The following is a 19145-nucleotide window of genomic DNA, read 5'->3' on the forward strand; positions in this document are numbered from 1 at the left end:
TTCATCCGATCCACAAAAGCGGTAATAAAGACAGTCTCAACAACTATCGTCCTATTTCTGTTCTCACTAGTATCTCTAAAATCTTTGAAAAAATTCTAAACAAACGTCTAATTGGCTTTCTGACTAAACATAGTATCTTGGCTCCTAACCAATTTGGTTTTAGAAGTGGCAAATCAACCGAGGACGCAGTAGTAGCTCTAACAGATAACATAGTAAAGAACCTAGAAAATAAGCGAAGGACTATTGGCATCTTCCTAGACCTGTCGAAGGCTTTCGACACGGTCTCAGTGTCTATTTTACTTAGGAAGATGCAAGCTATCGGCATTAGAGGATTAGCGTTGGATATTTTCCAAAGCTATCTGTCTGAACGGTCACAAACAGTTATTATTGATAAAACTAGAAGTAATGAGCTGCCATTAAATTACGGAGTACCCCAAGGTAGCGTGTTGGGGCCTACTCTGTTCCTGATTTATATTAACGATTTGTGCTCCCTTCAATTGAAAAATTGTCAAATCATCACTTATGCTGATGACACAGCGTTGATTGTAAATGGTAAGGACTGGGAGGGTGCTAGATCTGCTGCTGAAAATGCACTTCGACGTGTCTCATCCTGGCTTACTGCAAACCTACTAACCCTAAATGTAGTAAAATCTAAATTCCTTACCTTCACCCCAAATTCGACTATGCAACCAGAAGTTGGTTCAATGAGAATTGTGGTTCACAGCTGCTCGGACAACACCGCCCCCGACATGACTTCTCCCTGCACGTGCATGCCCCTTACTCACTCCGAGTGTATTCAGTACTTAGGTATAATGATAGACTGCAATTTACGCTGGCATCATCATATCGAGCGCCTGAACACAAAAATTAGAAAACTTATATACGTATTTAGAAACCTCAGGTCTGTGGTCGGTCCTGAAACACTGAGAACTGTATATTTTGCTCTGGCGCAGTCCTTGTTATCTTATTGTGCTTGTGTTTGGGGTGGGGCAGGTAAAACCTTACTTTTGAAAGTGGAGCGGGCTCAACGTGCTGTATTAAAGGTTATGACAAAAAAACCCTTTTTATATCCTACTTCTAAACTATATCAGGAATGCAAACTATTAACAGTAAGAGGTTTATTTATTAGACAGGTCATTATAAGGAAACATAAAACCCTTGAATTTATAAAGGATGATACTTCGAATAGGCGTCGTAGAGACCATGTTTGTGAGGTTCATAGTTTCCGCCTGGTACTAGCAGGACGGCTTTTTCACTATCTGAGCCCAAAATTATATAACAAAATAAATAGGCTACTTGGAATTTATAAATTGACATTTAGAGAATGCAAATTGAAAGTAACAAACTGGCTGGTCACTTTGACATATGAAGAAATTGAGGATCTCCTTTCAGCTTATACATACACACACACACACACACACACTCACATAACACACGTATTATAAACTAAATTAAGCATGCACACTACCCTATTTTCATCATTTTTTCTTTTTTACTCTTATGTACCTCATAAATTATCATTGTCAGTCACTTTTTTAGTGTAACTATATAATTGCAGCTTGTATTTCCGGGGTGAGGGCCTGGAGATCTGTAATACAGGTCTAACCTAGTTCAGACTCCAGTCCCTCGCAAAGGTAAAAATAAATAAATAATAATACTTAAGTTTATTTTGTAAAATTATCTTTTGTGAGGTTAAATAAAAACATTTTATTTATTTATTTTTATTTATTTTGGTGTGAAAGAAATTTCAGAGTAAAACTAAAATTTCAATACAAATTTTCGGGTTTTTTTAGCACGAGGATTAATTATGCTAGTGATTCTGAGTTGGAAGAACCCAAAAATATCATGATGTGTGAGAATCAGATTTTTAATATTTTTATGGAAAACGCTCATATTTCTCATAAAATAATTTATTAATAATAGCTACTTGATAATACTGATAACAAAAAAAAAACTAATGAGTCTCGAACCCACATCCTCTTGCATGTATTTCCACGTACATACCGCAACGCTATTGAAGCCTACTCACGCTGTGCCAAATTGTCTACTACAAGGATCCCAGTAAGACTGTTTGAATGTGTGAGTGATACTTAGAAATAGAGTTAAGAAACATTCTGTCGACATTAAGGGGTAGTTTTTGTACAATGAAGTGTTCAATGTTTGTTGTAATAGTTCAATATTTATTTAAAGAGTGCGCTAAACATAATTTACAGTATAGAAATACCAAGACTACTCCACAAAAAAATTAAAACTCAAAATTTGCAATTGTGGCGCCATCTAGTGAGGTTTAAACTTTGGGTAACCTAGTCGAACCACCTTAATCATTACGGCAATTTTATTGTTTTGAAGGTAATTAACATTTCTGTACTTCATACAATCGTCAATCATATTCTTGTAAATGTCTAGAAAATTTATTACAAAACGTTTTAGTTAGAAAGATACCTCAAGTCAAAAGAAATAAAATTGATCTTATGAAAATTCTCATACAAAAATGAGGTAGTTAACCTAAATTGTGCTTACACACTTCTTAATGAGGTAACTACTTTTTGTAGGTATACATCAGTTTTGCGGTATAGAGTTATGGCGTTATTCATAAACGCGTTACTGGCCAGAATTAGCTATGGATCGTACGAGAGAAAGTAAGTAAACAAACACTTTATTGTACGAGAAAAATGAAATATTTACTACATCAGATAGAACATAATTGTGTAGTACAAAGGCGAACGAATCGTTTGTCTTTATCTATTATTTTGACTTATGCATTTGTAAGAAAAGGATAAAACATAATTTATCTAAATCAGGCCCGTAAAGTTTTAACACCACGGCCACAGGTCAACCAACACATCGTCTCTCGATCGTCGGCGTTTAGTCAACTCTATGGCTACTGCTCGATGCAACGTTGGCGCAACTGCGCAGCGACCGACACCAGGGGGCCTACCGCGAAAACCAAAATTCGCGGGGATCTTTCTCTTTTACTCTCATAAGGGCGTAATTAGAGTGATAGAGAAAAATGCCCGCAATTGACGAACTTCAATTTTCGCGGTTATAGCTCAGTTTTCATAGCGCCATGATTAGATGCCGACGCTCAAAAGAAACTGGTCCTTTTGACGACCGGTGCCGATGGTTCTGGGTTCAAATCCTGGTAAGGGCATTTATTCGTGTGATGAGCACGATATTTGTTCGTGAGTCATGAGTTTTTTCTAAGTATTTATACATGTATATTATATATGTCGTTGTCTAAGTACCCTCAATACAAGCCTTATTGAGTTTACTGTGGGACATAGTCAATTTGTGTAAGAATGTCCAATAATATTTATTTATTTTACTGGCGTGGGTTGGCCCTAAGAGCCACACTTAGGCCGCCGCCATACAATCGAAGTTATGCTCTCATTTTAAAACGACATTCTGAAATAACATGAAATTGAACATTTACCTCTGTATACTATCTGGTAAATTACATCGAGTTGAAGTTTTTACATACAGTACTTCTACTTGCCCTATTTTCTTTTTATGATAATTTTTTGCAGATGATAATTTTTAGAAAGTCACCTCCGGCCGCAGACCAGTAGACTACGTCGGAAATAGATGCCTCGACCTCACTGTCCAAGGCCCTAGATCACTCGGCCGCGGTAGGCCTAAGAAGTGCTGGCTGGACGTCGTGACAGCAGACATGGAAGAGAACAATCTTACACCTGAGGATGCCGACGACTGGGCAAAGTGGAGAACTTAGAGATGATTGAGTAGAAAAGCGGACCGTAGCGCTAGGCCGGGAAAACGGCTAGGTTGAAGAAGAAGATCATTTTTAGCAATGAAAACTAATACCCGACATAGATACACTACGTGAATGGTTCATTTCATGTAGTTGAATCATGTGGTTTGAAAATGGGAATGGCTTTTTGGCGGCGGGTTCGTATGACATTTAACTAATCATTTAATCAAAGTGAATCGAATATCCTAACAACCTCTAAAATTAATTCAATTATAAAAGTTACTTATTTAAAAAAAGTAAACAGCAGATCCATTTGTTAATCACACAAATAATCGTCTGGCTATTTCAAAGCAATATGCCAAACCACGAAATGATAAATTAGGTATTAAGTTTCGATTACATGTGTAATCGCTTCATCGCTTAATTTAATACCTAATCGGACTCGGTTTTAAAGTTTTAGAAGCACTGCGAACATATACCGCTGTATTACGATTTTAAAATTCCAATGATTTATACATATACATCGGTAAACATACACGACCTTGACGCGACTCGCATTATATCTCGCGCGCACCAATTAGCTGCTTGACAGTTTTTTGTAAATAATGTCAATCGATCTTGATTTTCCTGAGGATGAACAAGAAACAAGAGAGAGAGACAAACGGCCCTGACCACCGGCAGCTTGGGCCCTGTCCTGCTGCTGGCGGCACCCTAGGTTAGGTTTTTTATAATGTGTTTATATCTTTTGTGTTGTTTTGTATTTTACTTTTATATACATATTGTAAAGCCTAACTTAAGAAGGAAGATAAATAAAGAAATAATAATATTGCGCCTGCACGTAGAACGCATAACAATTTTATTAATTACTCGTATTTGTAGCGTAATAAAGTAAAAATGGTCAAGTCATGCGTGTCTACAAGAACAATAGCGTAGGTCGGACAACCTACACGATATACATACAACATTATATGTATGCGGATATACTCACGATCTAAGAGCTAGGCACAAAAACGTGTACAATTTATATCCCAACGAAGCACCTTGGTTAGTGTGTTATCTATCCTTATACTGTACTAGATTCAGGCCTTGGCAGCTGTTCATCTATTGGAAGTGAGTGAATATACTAAGCAAATTTTTATAGAACAAAGCGAGGTTGTGTCCATATAAACGTCATATTTTCACAGAAATTTGGCACACTTTGTCATTGAGGATGCCATGCAGCGTTAGCAGGCGCCCGGATCTTTTCATACAAATAATAATAATAAGGGGCTAAATATAATAGGGGGCTGTCCACGTGTAAGGGGGTCTGAAAAAATCACGATTGATCACCATCTGGGGTCTAAGGAGATATCACGATTCATTTTTTCTATGATTTGGCTAAGCCTAAAAGTGTAAAATAAACATTCAGCCATTTAGCGGTATTTAAAGTATGTTGTGTGAATATCGTTTTTAGGTTCTATAGTCTGTTTGGAAAGAGAAGAGTCGTGGAATGTATTGGGCCCCATACATTCCACGACTCTTCTCTTTCCAAACAGACTATAGAACCTAAAAACGATATTCACACAACATACTTTAAATACCGCTAAATGGCTGAATGTTTATTTTACACTTTTAGGCTTAGCCAAATCATAGAAAAAATGAATCGTGATATCTCCTTAGACCCCAGATGGTGATCAATCGTGATTTTTTCAGACCCCCTTACACGTGGACAGCCCCCTATTATATTTAGCCCCTTATTATTATTATTTGTATGAAAAGATCCGGGCGCCTGCTAACGCTGCATGGCATCCTCAATGACAAAGTGTGCCAAATTTCTGTGAAAATATGACGTTTATATGGACACAACCTCGCTTTGTTCTATAAAAATTTGCTTAGTATATTCACTCACTTCCAATAGATGAACAGCTGCCAAGGCCTGAATCTAGTACAGTATAAGGATAGATAACACACTAACCAAGGTGCTTCGTTGGGATATAAATTGTACACGTTTTTGTGCCTAGCTCTTAGATCGTGAGTATATCCGCATACATATAATGTTGTATGTATATCGTGTAGGTTGTCCGACCTACGCTATTGTTCTTGTAGACACGCATGACTTGACCATTTTTACTTTATTACGCTACAAATACGAGTAATTAATAAAATTGTTATGCGTTCTACGTGCAGGCGCAATATTATTATTTCTTTATTTATCTTCCTTCTTAAGTTAGGCTTTACAATATGTATATAAAAGTAAAATACAAAACAACACAAAAGATATAAACACATTATAAAAAACCTAACCTAGGGTGCCGCCAGCAGCAGGACAGGGCCCAAGCTGCCGGTGGTCAGGGCCGTTTGTCTCTCTCTCTTGTTTCTTGTTCATCCTCAGGAAAATCAAGATCGATTGACATTATTTACAAAAAACTGTCAAGCAGCTAATTGGTGCGCGCGAGATATAATGCGAGTCGCGTCAAGGTCGTGTATGTTTACCGATGTATATGTATAAATCATTGGAATTTTAAAATCGTAATACAGCGGTATATGTTCGCAGTGCTTCTAAAACTTTAAAACCGAGTCCGATTAGGTATTAAATTAAGCGATGAAGCGATTACACATGTAATCGAAACTTAATACCTAATTTATCATTTCGTGGTTTGGCATATTGCTTTGAAATAGCCAGACGATTATTTGTGTGATTAACAAATGGATCTGCTGTTTACTTTTTTTAACAAAGTTAACAAAGCGAGGTTGTGTCCATATAAACGTCATATTTTCACAGAAATTTGGCACACTTTGTCATTGAGGATGCCATGCAGCGTTAGCAGGCGCCCGGATCTTTTCATACAAATAATAATAATAAGGGGCTAAATATAATAGGGGGCTGTCCACGTGTAAGGGGGTCTGAAAAAATCACGATTGATCACCATCTGGGGTCTAAGGAGATATCACGATTCATTTTTTCTATGATTTGGCTAAGCCTAAAAGTGTAAAATAAACATTCAGCCATTTAGCGGTATTTAAAGTATGTTGTGTGAATATCGTTTTTAGGTTCTATAGTCTGTTTGGAAAGAGAAGAGTCGTGGAATGTATTGGGCCCCATACATTCCACGACTCTTCTCTTTCCGCACATACTCTAAAAGCTTTGTACAATTTTACATGGGTGCAAATAGCTATCACAGAAAGAGTTTACAACGAGGTGTATCTAAGTATGGATAGCACACACCTACCAGTAACTAATTAGAAGGCTTTCATTACTTTGTAAATTTTATACGTATAGGTCCCTTTTTCCGCGACTAACTCTCCGCCTATCATTCTTATTGTTGTGACTTGTGATGACTTAATCGGTAGTTTTCTCATAGAAATGACGAAATCTTCGTTAACGTTCTGAGAAATTTATGATGTTATATGTAGGTGACAGAAACACAAACGTATTTATGAAGTCAATGGAAATTATATATAAATATTTTACGATATGATTCAATACAAAGGATGACGGATGTTTCAAATAATCTATTAAAACTATACCGCGTATACTCAAAAAACAATACCTTTCTTCGGGACGCATAGTCAAGATGATAACCGTTTATCGTTAACGATAATCATAATTCTAAGTATAGTCAATACAACTGGGACTGGGCTGGAAACTGGGACCCGGAAAGGTGCACGAGTGGGACCCACGGAACAACATAGATGGTGCAGGCAGACCGAAAAGGAGATGGCGGGACGACTTGGACGCATTCTACCCAAAATGGTGGGAAAATGCCGACGACAGGGTCGAGTGGAGAAAACGAGGGGAGGCCTTTGCCCAGCAGTGGGACACTAAAGTAGGCTAACAAAAAAAAACTCCATACAAGTTATTGAAAATCGGCAATGCGCATGTAACACCCCTGGAGTTGCAGGCATCCATAGGTTACGGTGACCGCTAACTATCAGGCGTATTGTATGCTTGTTTGCCACTGACCTAATTTTCCTGAAGATAGCTTTTGTGCAATAATAGATACAAATGTTTAAAGCTGCGCTTTAGACATACGTTCGTGAGTCTTAAATCTGATTTCGAATTGATTTTGATTTGATTGATTGTGGAAACCATACATATTAAGATCTAAAAAAGTGCTACGATTTTTAAAAACTCTGTTGAATACCTTAAGATCTTGACTTTGCTTGGGTTTACAGATCGTTTTAATAACTGCGTTTGCTAGCCGACACCAGCTGCTTAGAATACAATTTAAATTACCTGTAAGCATTGTCCATCAGGCCGCCATTGCAGCCCTGGTCCATCTTGTCACAGTCCACCAGCTCCTGCTCCGACAGGTATAACAACTTGCCCGAGGTTAGCTTCCATTGACCTTCCACGTTTCCTGTACAAAGTAATTATCGATTATTAATATTATTATGGTAGGTATTATATATAGCGTCGCATTGATATTTTAAGTTAGACATAAATCTATTTCTACTAATTTTCCTTCGGCAAGATTAAAAAATTGCGCAATTTCCACATGGGATACATTCGGACACTTCTCATATTTTTGTATGGGAATCATAATTTTTCCATTTTAAAAAGGAAACCTTTTCACTTGTTAAATATCTGAGAACTTTTTCAGTTTCTAGGAAAGCTTTTACGACTTGCACATCTACCTATTTCTGATCGGCCTACAATTCGGCATTGGCAAATAAGGTGACAGTCTTGACCTGACCATTGAAGTAAAACTAAATGAAAATACAGTCAGTATAACTACGAGTATCAGCTTAGCACCCGTGCACACATTTTTATTTGCAGGGTTGCTAAGCTAACAGTTTTGCTGAATGTACATAATAAAATGATATCTCACCTGTAACACTGAAAGCCCAGCAGCTACCGCATTGTCCCTGGTCCTTGACCTCCGTGACGGCGCCGTGATCGCGCCAGTCGAAGGACTGTGGCAAATCTATCTTCGGAATTTCCGCCTTAATCATGGGGATGTTATTGTCACTCTTCAAGCTCGTTTTCAACCCCAGATACTTGTTGCTAAACTCCTCAGTAGTCAAGTCGGAGAACTGGGTGATTGCGTACGTCGCCGTTCCTCTTTCGTGAATGTTCAACTCGTGAACCTTTCTAACGTTAGCTCTGAATATCTTGAACCTCCTCGACATTTCTTTGTAATCGTCCATGTAATCTGGCCTATATGTTGCGAGGAAGTTGGCGAAAAGGTGTTCAGCTTGCATTCTATGGTACACTTCAGCGGTCTCGCTTTCTTGATAATCGCAAATAACGCGGAAATTTGGAGGGTGATCCGTCCAAGGCCTAATCCACACGTTGACACGACAGAACTTGTTATTTTCGAATCCATCAACTAACTTGCAGTCTGTCTTAAGACTTAACGCGGGACAATCTGTAACGCCAACTTCCATTTTTAACCTGTAGTGAATCCCAGCTATAGTTTGCTTCTGTAGAGAAAATATCCTAACAACTTGAAGCCTCTTTGCATTAGGATATTTAGCTTCTATGTGTTTTAAAGCTTCGTTTGCAATTTGATTAGCTGTATCAGCGTTTTCGAATTCCATTTGAGATTCTAACGGGGTCTCATCATCTTCGCAAACTACTTCAATATTTTTACCGTTTTCCACCCACAGCCTTTCGAAGACACGGGATATGCAATGCCTTATTGGAAGGTGCTCGAGGAATTCACAATTACTTATATTCTTGATGGACTCATATTTTAAGCAAGATGAATATCCGACGTCAAAATCTATTGTGGTCTCTCGTCCTCTTGTGATTTTAGTTGAGTAACTATTGATTTTCAATGCCCTTTGTTTATATCTGTGCAGCGACGATGTTTCAAGTTTTTCCAGTGATGCTTCAACTAGTTCAGCAATGATAGCATCCTCGCTATTCGATTTAGCTGGGCCAAAGCTGACATCTCTTCGTTCCCTGCGAGTTGGAGAGCACCAAGCTGTAATATCTTTGATGTCCTTGCTATTGGGAGAAAGATATATCTTAGATTCGCACGACGTAGCTGGTGTAGTAGAATCTACAAAGCACATTTGTCGATGTTTAAACACATCTATATCTTTAGTGCAATTAGTCCTTAGAACAACAAAATTCAATTTAATAGGGAATCTCGAGCTGAGTGTAGGCATTACGTATGGCTCTCCTTGATGGACTAATTTGAATTTTACTTTAGGTGATTCTTCCAGCTTTCGCAACGAGGCCGCTATCAATTTAGATGTCTCGAATCCAGTCACCGAAGAAAAGTCACTATCATCGTCGCAAACTACAACCACATGCCGAATAATCAATTCATCATTGAGAGAGGGCCATAGCCTGACGTGACACAATTTGTGCGCCAGACCTTCCATTTCATCACACTGGGCGAGATCGACACGCCCTAGTTGATGACGAACACAGAATGTCAAAGCCGTTTCGATGTACATACGTATCATTCGTGCACCCATCTGATTGGAGACATCAAGAGAATGAATGGTAATCATTTTCTGTAAGTTATGACTGTCACTGCGTTGGTTAAGATGTTGCATAGCACGATTGGCATAATAATATTTCATTTCATCATCCATGTAATTATCGTCATCATCTCCAATTACGTCTCTTTTATGTCTGCCGGCGTATTTGACTCCCGCGCTTGGTATTTCTTCGTCCCAACTTAGTGAGACTAAATTAGTAGCTTTTACATTTTTACACGACACCTTTATATCTTTAAAGTATATCCATGTGCGCTCCCGTACAATCGAACTGCACAATTTTACAACTTCGGGTTGCTTTATCTGGCAGTCATCCACGTTAGTTTCATCAACAGTTAAACATTGCGTGGGTGACGCATAAAATTCAATAGTGGTCAAAATACCATCACTAATTTGCTCAAAGGATTTCCCAATATTTCTTATTTTATGTTTATACATTGAGTTAGACTGTTTTTCATACGTTTGCAATACCTCTTGAGCAAGAATGTTTAGTTCTTTACCATTTTTTTCTTGCCATGGGTGTAATGTGCGCTTCTTTTCATGATCATCGTCTTCTTCTTCTTCAACTTTAGTATCATCGACTTTACAGATGACATCAATCTCGTTTGATTTCAACCAAGGGCGAGCCCAGACTTGTGCATGACAAGACAAAAGAGTGTCGTTAAGAGCGATACAATTTCCTGGTTTAGCCTCATACATTGAACATGTAGTAGGAACTGCGGTGAAATCTATTTCGTAGAGTTTCCCTGCAACTACCTAAAGATAACAATAAAAATCATTGGAGACTAGTATAAAAATGATTCGACACAAAAACATGACGGTATATACTTTTAATTTTGATTTCACGTGCAATTAAAAAGTAATAAATTGATGAATAACAGGCATATTGAATTTGGTAATCTAACGATGATATAAAATATACGATCGTATTTTATAAGTGCATGTATATTATCGATTTACCTTGGAAATCACCTTCTTTACTTCGACAACTTCATGATGTACTGTGCTGTTTATCATCTCTACATACTTTTGTAAAGACTCGACCGCTAATAATTTGAACTGTGGCTCTCTTGCATCCAGTTCAATTGGAGATCCTTGTTTATATTGCTTCAGGTTGTCGTGAAATATTTCACGCTTTTCTCGGCCCTTCAATCCACATTTTACATCTATTTCCTTCTTGTTAAGCCACGCCCGTTCCCAAATCTCAGAATGGCACGTTATTTCATCACCGTTGGTAGGGAATATAGTGAAGTCAATAGATGTTTTTATGCCAGAAACTACCTGTGTTACAACTTTGGTTACTTTCAGTTCTTTGACATTAAGTTGGCCACCAACAAGAGTCGCACGATACTTGTCTAAAGATTCTTGAGCTAATTTTCTGTATTTTGGGTCTTCAGGATTTGCTTCTGTTATGCCGCCAGATAAACTTCTTTTAGCTCTATTTTTCTGTTTATTAAAATCACAAGTCACGTTAATTTCTTTCTTATTAAGCCAAGGCCGTTCCCAAACCTTAGAATGGCAGCTGAATATTTCGCCATCGGCAGCGATTACATCGAAATCAATTTTAGTTAGAGTTCCTGCAACTACTTGAGTGACTACTCGCTTTACTTTTAGCTCTTTTACACTGACTTGAAGACCGTTATTGGATGCTAAGTGTTGTTTTATAGATTCATCTGCTAATTTTTTGTAGAGAGGATCATTAGGGTTTTTCTCATTTTCACCTCCAACAAAGTGAGATCGTTTTTTTCTAAACACGGTGATCTCATTGTTTTCAATATCTAAATGTCTGTCAGAATCCTTTTCACACTTAACATTTATTTGCCTACTATCTGCTAGCCATGGTCTATCCCATACTTGCGCTACGCACTCGTGAATTGGTGTATTTTGCAGTAATTCACAGGTATTAACATCTACATTCTTATGCTTAAGACAATTTGTATATCCGACGGAAAAGGCGACTTTAGTTAACAGACCGTCAACAAGTTTAGTCGAAACTGATTTTACGTCAACTACTTTTAGTTTTCGAATTGCAACTGTTTTATGTTCAAGGTTCTTTAAAGCTTCTTGTACAATGTTACGAATTTTCGGATCAACGTTTCCAGTTTTCCAATCAACTTGCTCTGAATCCGAGAAATCTTCGCGTGCGCTTCTTTTAGTGCACACGTAATTAATTTGCATATCATCATGTATTTCGTGTATATCCACTTGACAGATATTAGAGCCCATGTCTTCAATTATACTGCAGTTCATTCGATTGTAAAAATCCTGCGATTTCTTACAATTTGTATATTTAAGGGACAAGGTGATCCTTGTTAATGTCCCAGAGATCTTTTTTGTAGTTGCATCTAGAATTTTTATTAACTTAATCGCATTATCTTTAGGAGATTCTGATTCGATTTTTTCTATAGCAGGTTTAACTAGATCGACAAGTATAGGATCGTCCACCGAAATTTTTTTTTCTTTGTTAAAATGATTTTCTGCTTCATAACAGAATGCATTTAGTATCCTAGGAGTGTTTTCTTCGGTAGCTTCTACAGAACCGCTGCAAATTTCTTTTACGTTCTCATTATCGTTACATTGAGATTTGTTGCAGGGAATGGTTACTGACGCTCGTAAGTAGAAGTAATGCTGGCTATTCACAAATTCGTTTTCCGCGAGTAATACATCTGCCAAAACTCTGTTTTGTATAACCATATCTACTTTATTTAAGTAAGCAACCATTTTTCGGGCCAATTTTGTAATGAATGCGATATTTGTGGCATTTAAATTCTGAAGATTATTCGCAAGCATTGAATCTTTTGAATCATCATCGTAACTTCTTCTTTCTCTGTGATGATCACTAGTAACTTCCGGTTTTTGGAAGCTATTTAAATCAAAATATTGCATTAGATCATCAATCGCTTTCTTCTTGTCTACGCTTAATAAAGAGTTAGTTTCACTCGTTTGGGACTGCTGTCCGATGGCCGCATTTTCATTATAATTTCTTTGTATTTCGTCTGCGTGAATCTGCTCGGCAGTTTCTTGTGGTAGCGTTATTTTTTCTGTTGTAGTTGCTTCAATGCGGTGTCCAGATGCTTCAAATTCACTGAGCGGAATAATTTGGTCTTCTATATTTTTCAAAACATCATCAGCATTAGCATTTTCTTGATTAGGACGCGCTTGCACATCTAAATTATGAATAACTTTCAAAGCATCAGGATCGGCATTGGGGTCTGGGTGAATTTCATTGTTTTCATTATTTTCAAGAACGGGTAGCACCTCGCCTTCGTCACCAAATAACCATTCAGCAGTGCAGTTGTTGGCTAGTATAGCTCGGTACTTTGAGCCGTCTGGTAACTTTTTCCATGGTTTTTTCGAGGATGGAAATTTTGCATGGAATACTCACTAGGCAAGGCGCGGCGTCAGGCGCCGTGCAATTGTCGTAATCGACAAGCAGGGTGAGTATGTAGCGGACACCATTTACTACCTGTAAAGAAGGTATGCTGCATTTTCATTGTGTTATTAGAATATTGTGTAATAGATATAAATATTAAAAGTACAGTACAAATAATACTAGACACTTTTTATTTGATTTCTCATAATTTGCAAAATCCATTGCATTTAAAGCAGAGGCGGATGAACCTTATGATAAATGAATGATAAAACCGGCCAAGTGCATGTCGGACCTTTTTGGAATATGTTGTGTATTCAGTTGACTCTAAATTGTACAGTCATTTGGTTTATACTGTCTCTATTTTATTTGATTAAATAAAATAAAAAAAATTTGGAGGATTCCGTACCTTCATACAATACAAAAAGCCGTACAAGCAAAAGAGCGTGTTTGAAAAAACTCTTTATTGGCTCAACCAATCATATTCAAAAGTTTTTGTGGAAATTAAGCGTTTTAGTTTTTTAAAGGTTTAAAAGTTAGAGGACACACACAGACAATATTTTAAACTAAGTTATGAACCTACCTGAACCTGTCTCTCTACATCAACAACAGATCTGAGCACATGCTTGGCCGGGTCGTGGAGGTCTAAATGTCGGATGCCAAGGTTGGCCAGTTCAGGCACGCCGGCTGCGGTGGTGTCTACATGGGACGCGCAGCCGATGCATGGGACGCTGGGGCTCGCTCGAGGGATCGCGACGAACTGCTCGCCTGATGTCACCTGAACAATTGGAAATAGTAAGTACTAGTCCCGTTGGTGGAATGAAGTCTCTGCAAAGGCAAAGAGAATTGATTGTAATAGAGAGGTTAAGTCTAAAAAAAACCATGCCCCTTAATTTGACATCCAAAACAGATGGCGCTGTACTGCGCCATACATAAGTTTTGCGGTTACTGAATTGTCAAGCGTCAACTTTTGACAATCAGAGTTATCACAAAATGTATGGAGCTGTACAGCGCCATCTCGTTTAAGTACCTGTCAAATTCAAAGCACAGTTTTTATTTTTTATTTTACGCATCTTAATCAATGTATCTTTGGCAAAGGTTTTTTCGGAGGACTAAATGGGGGTTCTTCCAAAAGCGGTGGGTATACAGTTTTTACAAAACGGTCTACCAGGCGCATGTGACCTCGGAAGTTGCAGGGATCCATACACTACGGTAACTTCTGTTATCTATTAAGTTTGTTATTTTTTTTTTGTATTTTGTAGTGGTACTTTGTTATTGTTATTTTCTATTCATCATTGTTATTTTGTTGTGTATACTTTTAATAAATTTCACAGTGCATTCTGCACTACCACTACTACTTCTACATTTAATGCTTTACGAACTAACTTTAATGCAGTGTAATTTTTAGAATAAATAAAATAAAAAATAAAAAGTGTAGATCGTGTCATTTTATTTATTTATTTACTCGTATTGTCTAAGTAGTTATTAAAGGTTAGATTTGACAAATCTTTCATTGCAGATGACACGAACTATAACGCTTTTGAAATATTTTGACAACTCACTTATTTGTTTAAATTTAATTAAAGATTGATAAATTAAATTAATTGATTGATTGATTTATTTAGTGTTTCAATAATTTTGGTATGCTAACAAAACTTTTTAGTCTTTGCAACAAAAGAAACGTCTAAGTTTTCAATAATTAACGCAACATAAGTTGTCTACAATACAGATAGCAACGAACTCTTAATAGTTTGATTACCCTAAAAAATAAACTTTTTCCCTTGCCAATCAACTCTCGATCTTAATGAGAAGGCTTAAAGTTAATTATTCTAATACTTGGATGTAAACAAGTCTGGAGGTTATGTTATGTAAAATAATGATTACAGGTTTGTGGCGCCTTTCAGTTCATTACCACTGCAACAATAACAATTTATTGATAATTATACTTATAGTTATTAGTAAGGAAATACTCATAATACTTCATAGTTTTATCAACCCGTTCAGGCCCAATTAGAATTAAAAATATCACTTTTAGCATTGAAAATGAAATGAAAAAAGAAAATCTTTATTTTCAGCAACTATTTATTGGCCCATAGATAAAAATCTTATAAACTAGCATAAATATTATTATATTAATATATCTAAAAACACACAAAACCAAAACTCCTCCTTGGTGAAGGTCGCTAGGTTCAGGCGCAACGCTCACCACAAAATAATTAAAATTCACATTGTGTCGAGATTCCCTCAGGACGAACCCGGACTTGATTCGTAGATACTTTACGATCTCCTCGACCTTCGTAAGGTAGTGTAAACGGGACACATACAGCAGCGTCGTCGGTGTTGCAAAACGCAGCAAATGGTTGGGTCCAGTATTGAATTAACATTTAAAAATTTAATTATGCAGGCTCAACTTTTTTCGTAAACTTGACTCGGCCTTGTCTAAACAAGACGGAAAATCTTATGCATACACTATAACCTACGCAATTTTCCCTAAACGATGCCCGTGATTCTATAGCAACGCTAGAGGTAACTACACATTTACACATACGTTCCCAATAGGTAACTACGAGTGTAGAGCGCGTGCAGTTTGCGGGTGGATTCCACCAAGGCCATGGCCATGGCTAGACGGACCTTAAGGCAAGCCCAGTAGGTTCGTGTTCTTCTCTCACTCTCACTGAGAGTAAGCGTGAGCGAGATGGATGTGCGTACTCGGGACCATGGATATCATGTTTTTGAATTTTAATTATTTGTATTTTTAATAATAATAAAAAGTAATCGCTGAGTTTTCTTAAGCATAATATTGTTCATTTATAGAAATTATTTTTATATTAATAGTTTTTGTACAAAATTTATTAACTTTGATATTTTTATATCGAGCGAAAGTCAAAAACTCATGATTCGTATCGCGGAAGTCCCTAGAGAAAGGCCTAGTTAAATTTTTGGCAACCGTATTGTGATCTAAAAAAAGCTCGACTTTTCAAAAACTCCATTCTCTGAGCCTACGTCATAAAATTTGAGTCAGTATCCTGACTCTAATACTCTGCAAGGTCACTGTTATTATGCTATGCCAACATTGTGTAGTAGTAATACAATACATTTTCCAGAATCAGCGCGTTTGAACTTGAACAACTGTTGAGTGATTCAGAACAAGTATAACGGTGAAGAACAATTACGCAAAACGATTATTTTGTGCGGCTGTTAGTATTTAGTATACAAGATACTAGACCAACTTGTGTTTACTGTTTGTATTAAGAGCCGTCGGAAAGCGCAAGCAAACATGCACAACTAGATAGCGTAAGGCATAATAGTGCATAACTTAAAAAATTAGCCAAATAAAAAACCTTGTAACTAAAAATATATTAAGTTGAAATCAACCGGTAAGTAAATGGTTACGACCGAACGTACTTCTTCTTATATCTTCTTCTCAGCATATATGCGTCCACTGCTGAACATATGCCTCTTTCATGGATTTCCGTGTTGTTCTGTATGCGGCGGTTCTATGCCAGGTCGGCCCTGCCTGATATCGTCCGACCATTTGGCTCGTGGTTTTCCGTCACCTCGGCTTTCCAGTCGAGGTCTCCAGAATATTGAATACCGAACGTACACAATCGTACAACTAGCGCTACAATGCCTTAACAATGTGTAATTCGACATTTAGAGACTGTATACATCTCTACGTACATAAAGTATCTAATATTTCATTGATTCCATATTTGTAACTGTATTTTGTTATTTTTATTGCTTGTAAAAAATTTATATGTAAAAGTGCCCCTGTGGCCCGTTTGCTGAATAAATGTTTGGTAGTTTGTTTGCATTATAAGGTATCAATTTTATTAACCCCTTACTGCATGCCATAAAAAAGATTTGTTTAAATTTGAACTTTAATAGCAGTCAATAGAATTGAATATTATAACTGCCATATATGGCTGCGTATGTGGTAAAGGATTAGGTGTGGGCATATACTATTTATAGTACATATTACGAGTTATGATAATGAGGTCAAGATCATTTCGAGGATGACAATGAGAATATTATGAGATTATATAAATGGAGGCACATTTGACATGAAACTTATTATTAACTTGTCTACATATTTTTAGGGTGCATTTGGGTTATTCCAATAGGTTTTTGATTGCCTAAAGAGTTTTAATTACACTCAAAACTGGTATGCAGGTTATGATTTTTTCCTGAATGAATCTTATCCGTCAGCAACATCACCCTTATTGTTTAATTGGATATGTTCATCAGATTAATTAAAGTACTGTTCAAAAACATAACTAAATTTAGAAATTATGTGTTTACATGTAAGTGTATTTTTACTGTAAACAGATTAGTTCCTAAAAACACCAGAACGATTATTGCTAATGTATAATATAATTCAAATTATTTTTTTAAACATTGAAACTACCCTATTAACCGGGTCCACACAGATCGAGCACACGCGCGAGGCAATTTCCTCACGCACAATACGGCCAGTGTAGACGTGCCTCGGCCGAGGGGCGAGGCGGCGAACTTGGGTCGTCTATTTACGTATCAGCATAGACATCTCTTAAAGGAACAAAAACCTAAATTAAAGGAGCAATAGTCAATGTTTCATTATCCCAGAGACGTGCCTCGGCCGAGGCGGCGAACTTGGGTAGTCTATTTACGTATAAGCATAAACATCTCTTAAAGGGACAAAAACCTAAATTAAAGGAGCAATAGTCAATGTTTCATTATCCCAGTGCCAGCAGCAATTGTTAGTATAGTTCTCTATATCTTACACAACTCACCTCAGCATTGGGCTGTTGTACTTCATTATATAGCTTCACAGGCCCATCATAACCAGAAGATTCTGTTGTAGGGTCTTCACCACTAACTCCCAACTCGACATCTTGCCTAGTGCCAGTATCTTGCTCCTCTGCACAATCGTGCCCTTGTTGTACGACCAGTACATTATCCTCATTCTGTACTAGTTCACCTCTGCAACGCAATATCTTGACGGAATCCACATTGTGGATGTCACTGACTTTGAGCCGTGCACAGACCTTATATGTGTTATCATTCTAAAACAAAAACACTTTGGTAAGGGTTATTATTTGACAGATTAAGCACCAAACAAACATTGACAAAGTAAGCAGGTACTTAAGGCACTACATCTAGGCAGCACCAAAATCTCAGGAATTGGTTGAATCTGATTTACCACTTACACAATCAATTATATAATTATTGTTTGAATCTGATTGCAGACATGCAAGTTGCGAAACCTTTCCATATCCGGCGCGCGAACTCGTATGCGATTTTAGTTACATTGAGGACTATTGGTTACATCCAGTTCAACCAACTAATCAAACACCGCAATGTAATGAAACTCGTAAGCGAGTTCTCGCACCGTCTAAATGAGCCGTAAGGTTGGAAAAGTTCTCAAAAATGTCAAGAAACTCTTACAAGAAATAAAGAAAGTTTCAATTTAGTAAATGGAATATTTCATTCACTTGCAGAATTTAGAAACTTTTTAATGGCATATCGATTATTTATTTATCGTATGGCTATCAAACTGCACTGTACATTCATTAACTAATCTATAGTGTAAATCTAAATTTTTCCAAGTAGATAATAACTGCACTCATTATGGTTTTAAAATCTTCC

At 37.2% G+C, this 19145-nt stretch overlaps 1 protein-coding gene across 1 annotated transcript in view; it reads right to left on the bottom strand.

The window, feature by feature from the left end:
- Positions 1 to 19145, bottom strand: part of LOC133528607 (uncharacterized) — a 35506-nt gene that overhangs the window by 14112 nt on the left and 2249 nt on the right. The window contains 6 exon segments of the mRNA XM_061866053.1: positions 7926 to 8049; positions 8521 to 10903; positions 11108 to 13498; positions 13500 to 13613; positions 14101 to 14295; positions 18290 to 18562. Coding sequence (XP_061722037.1) covers positions 7926 to 8049; positions 8521 to 10903; positions 11108 to 13498; positions 13500 to 13613; positions 14101 to 14295; positions 18290 to 18562 — 5480 coding nt within the window.

Source organism: Cydia pomonella, chromosome 19 (assembly GCF_033807575.1).
Source record: "Cydia pomonella isolate Wapato2018A chromosome 19, ilCydPomo1, whole genome shotgun sequence".
Classification (NCBI taxonomy): Eukaryota; Metazoa; Arthropoda; class Insecta; order Lepidoptera; family Tortricidae; genus Cydia; species Cydia pomonella.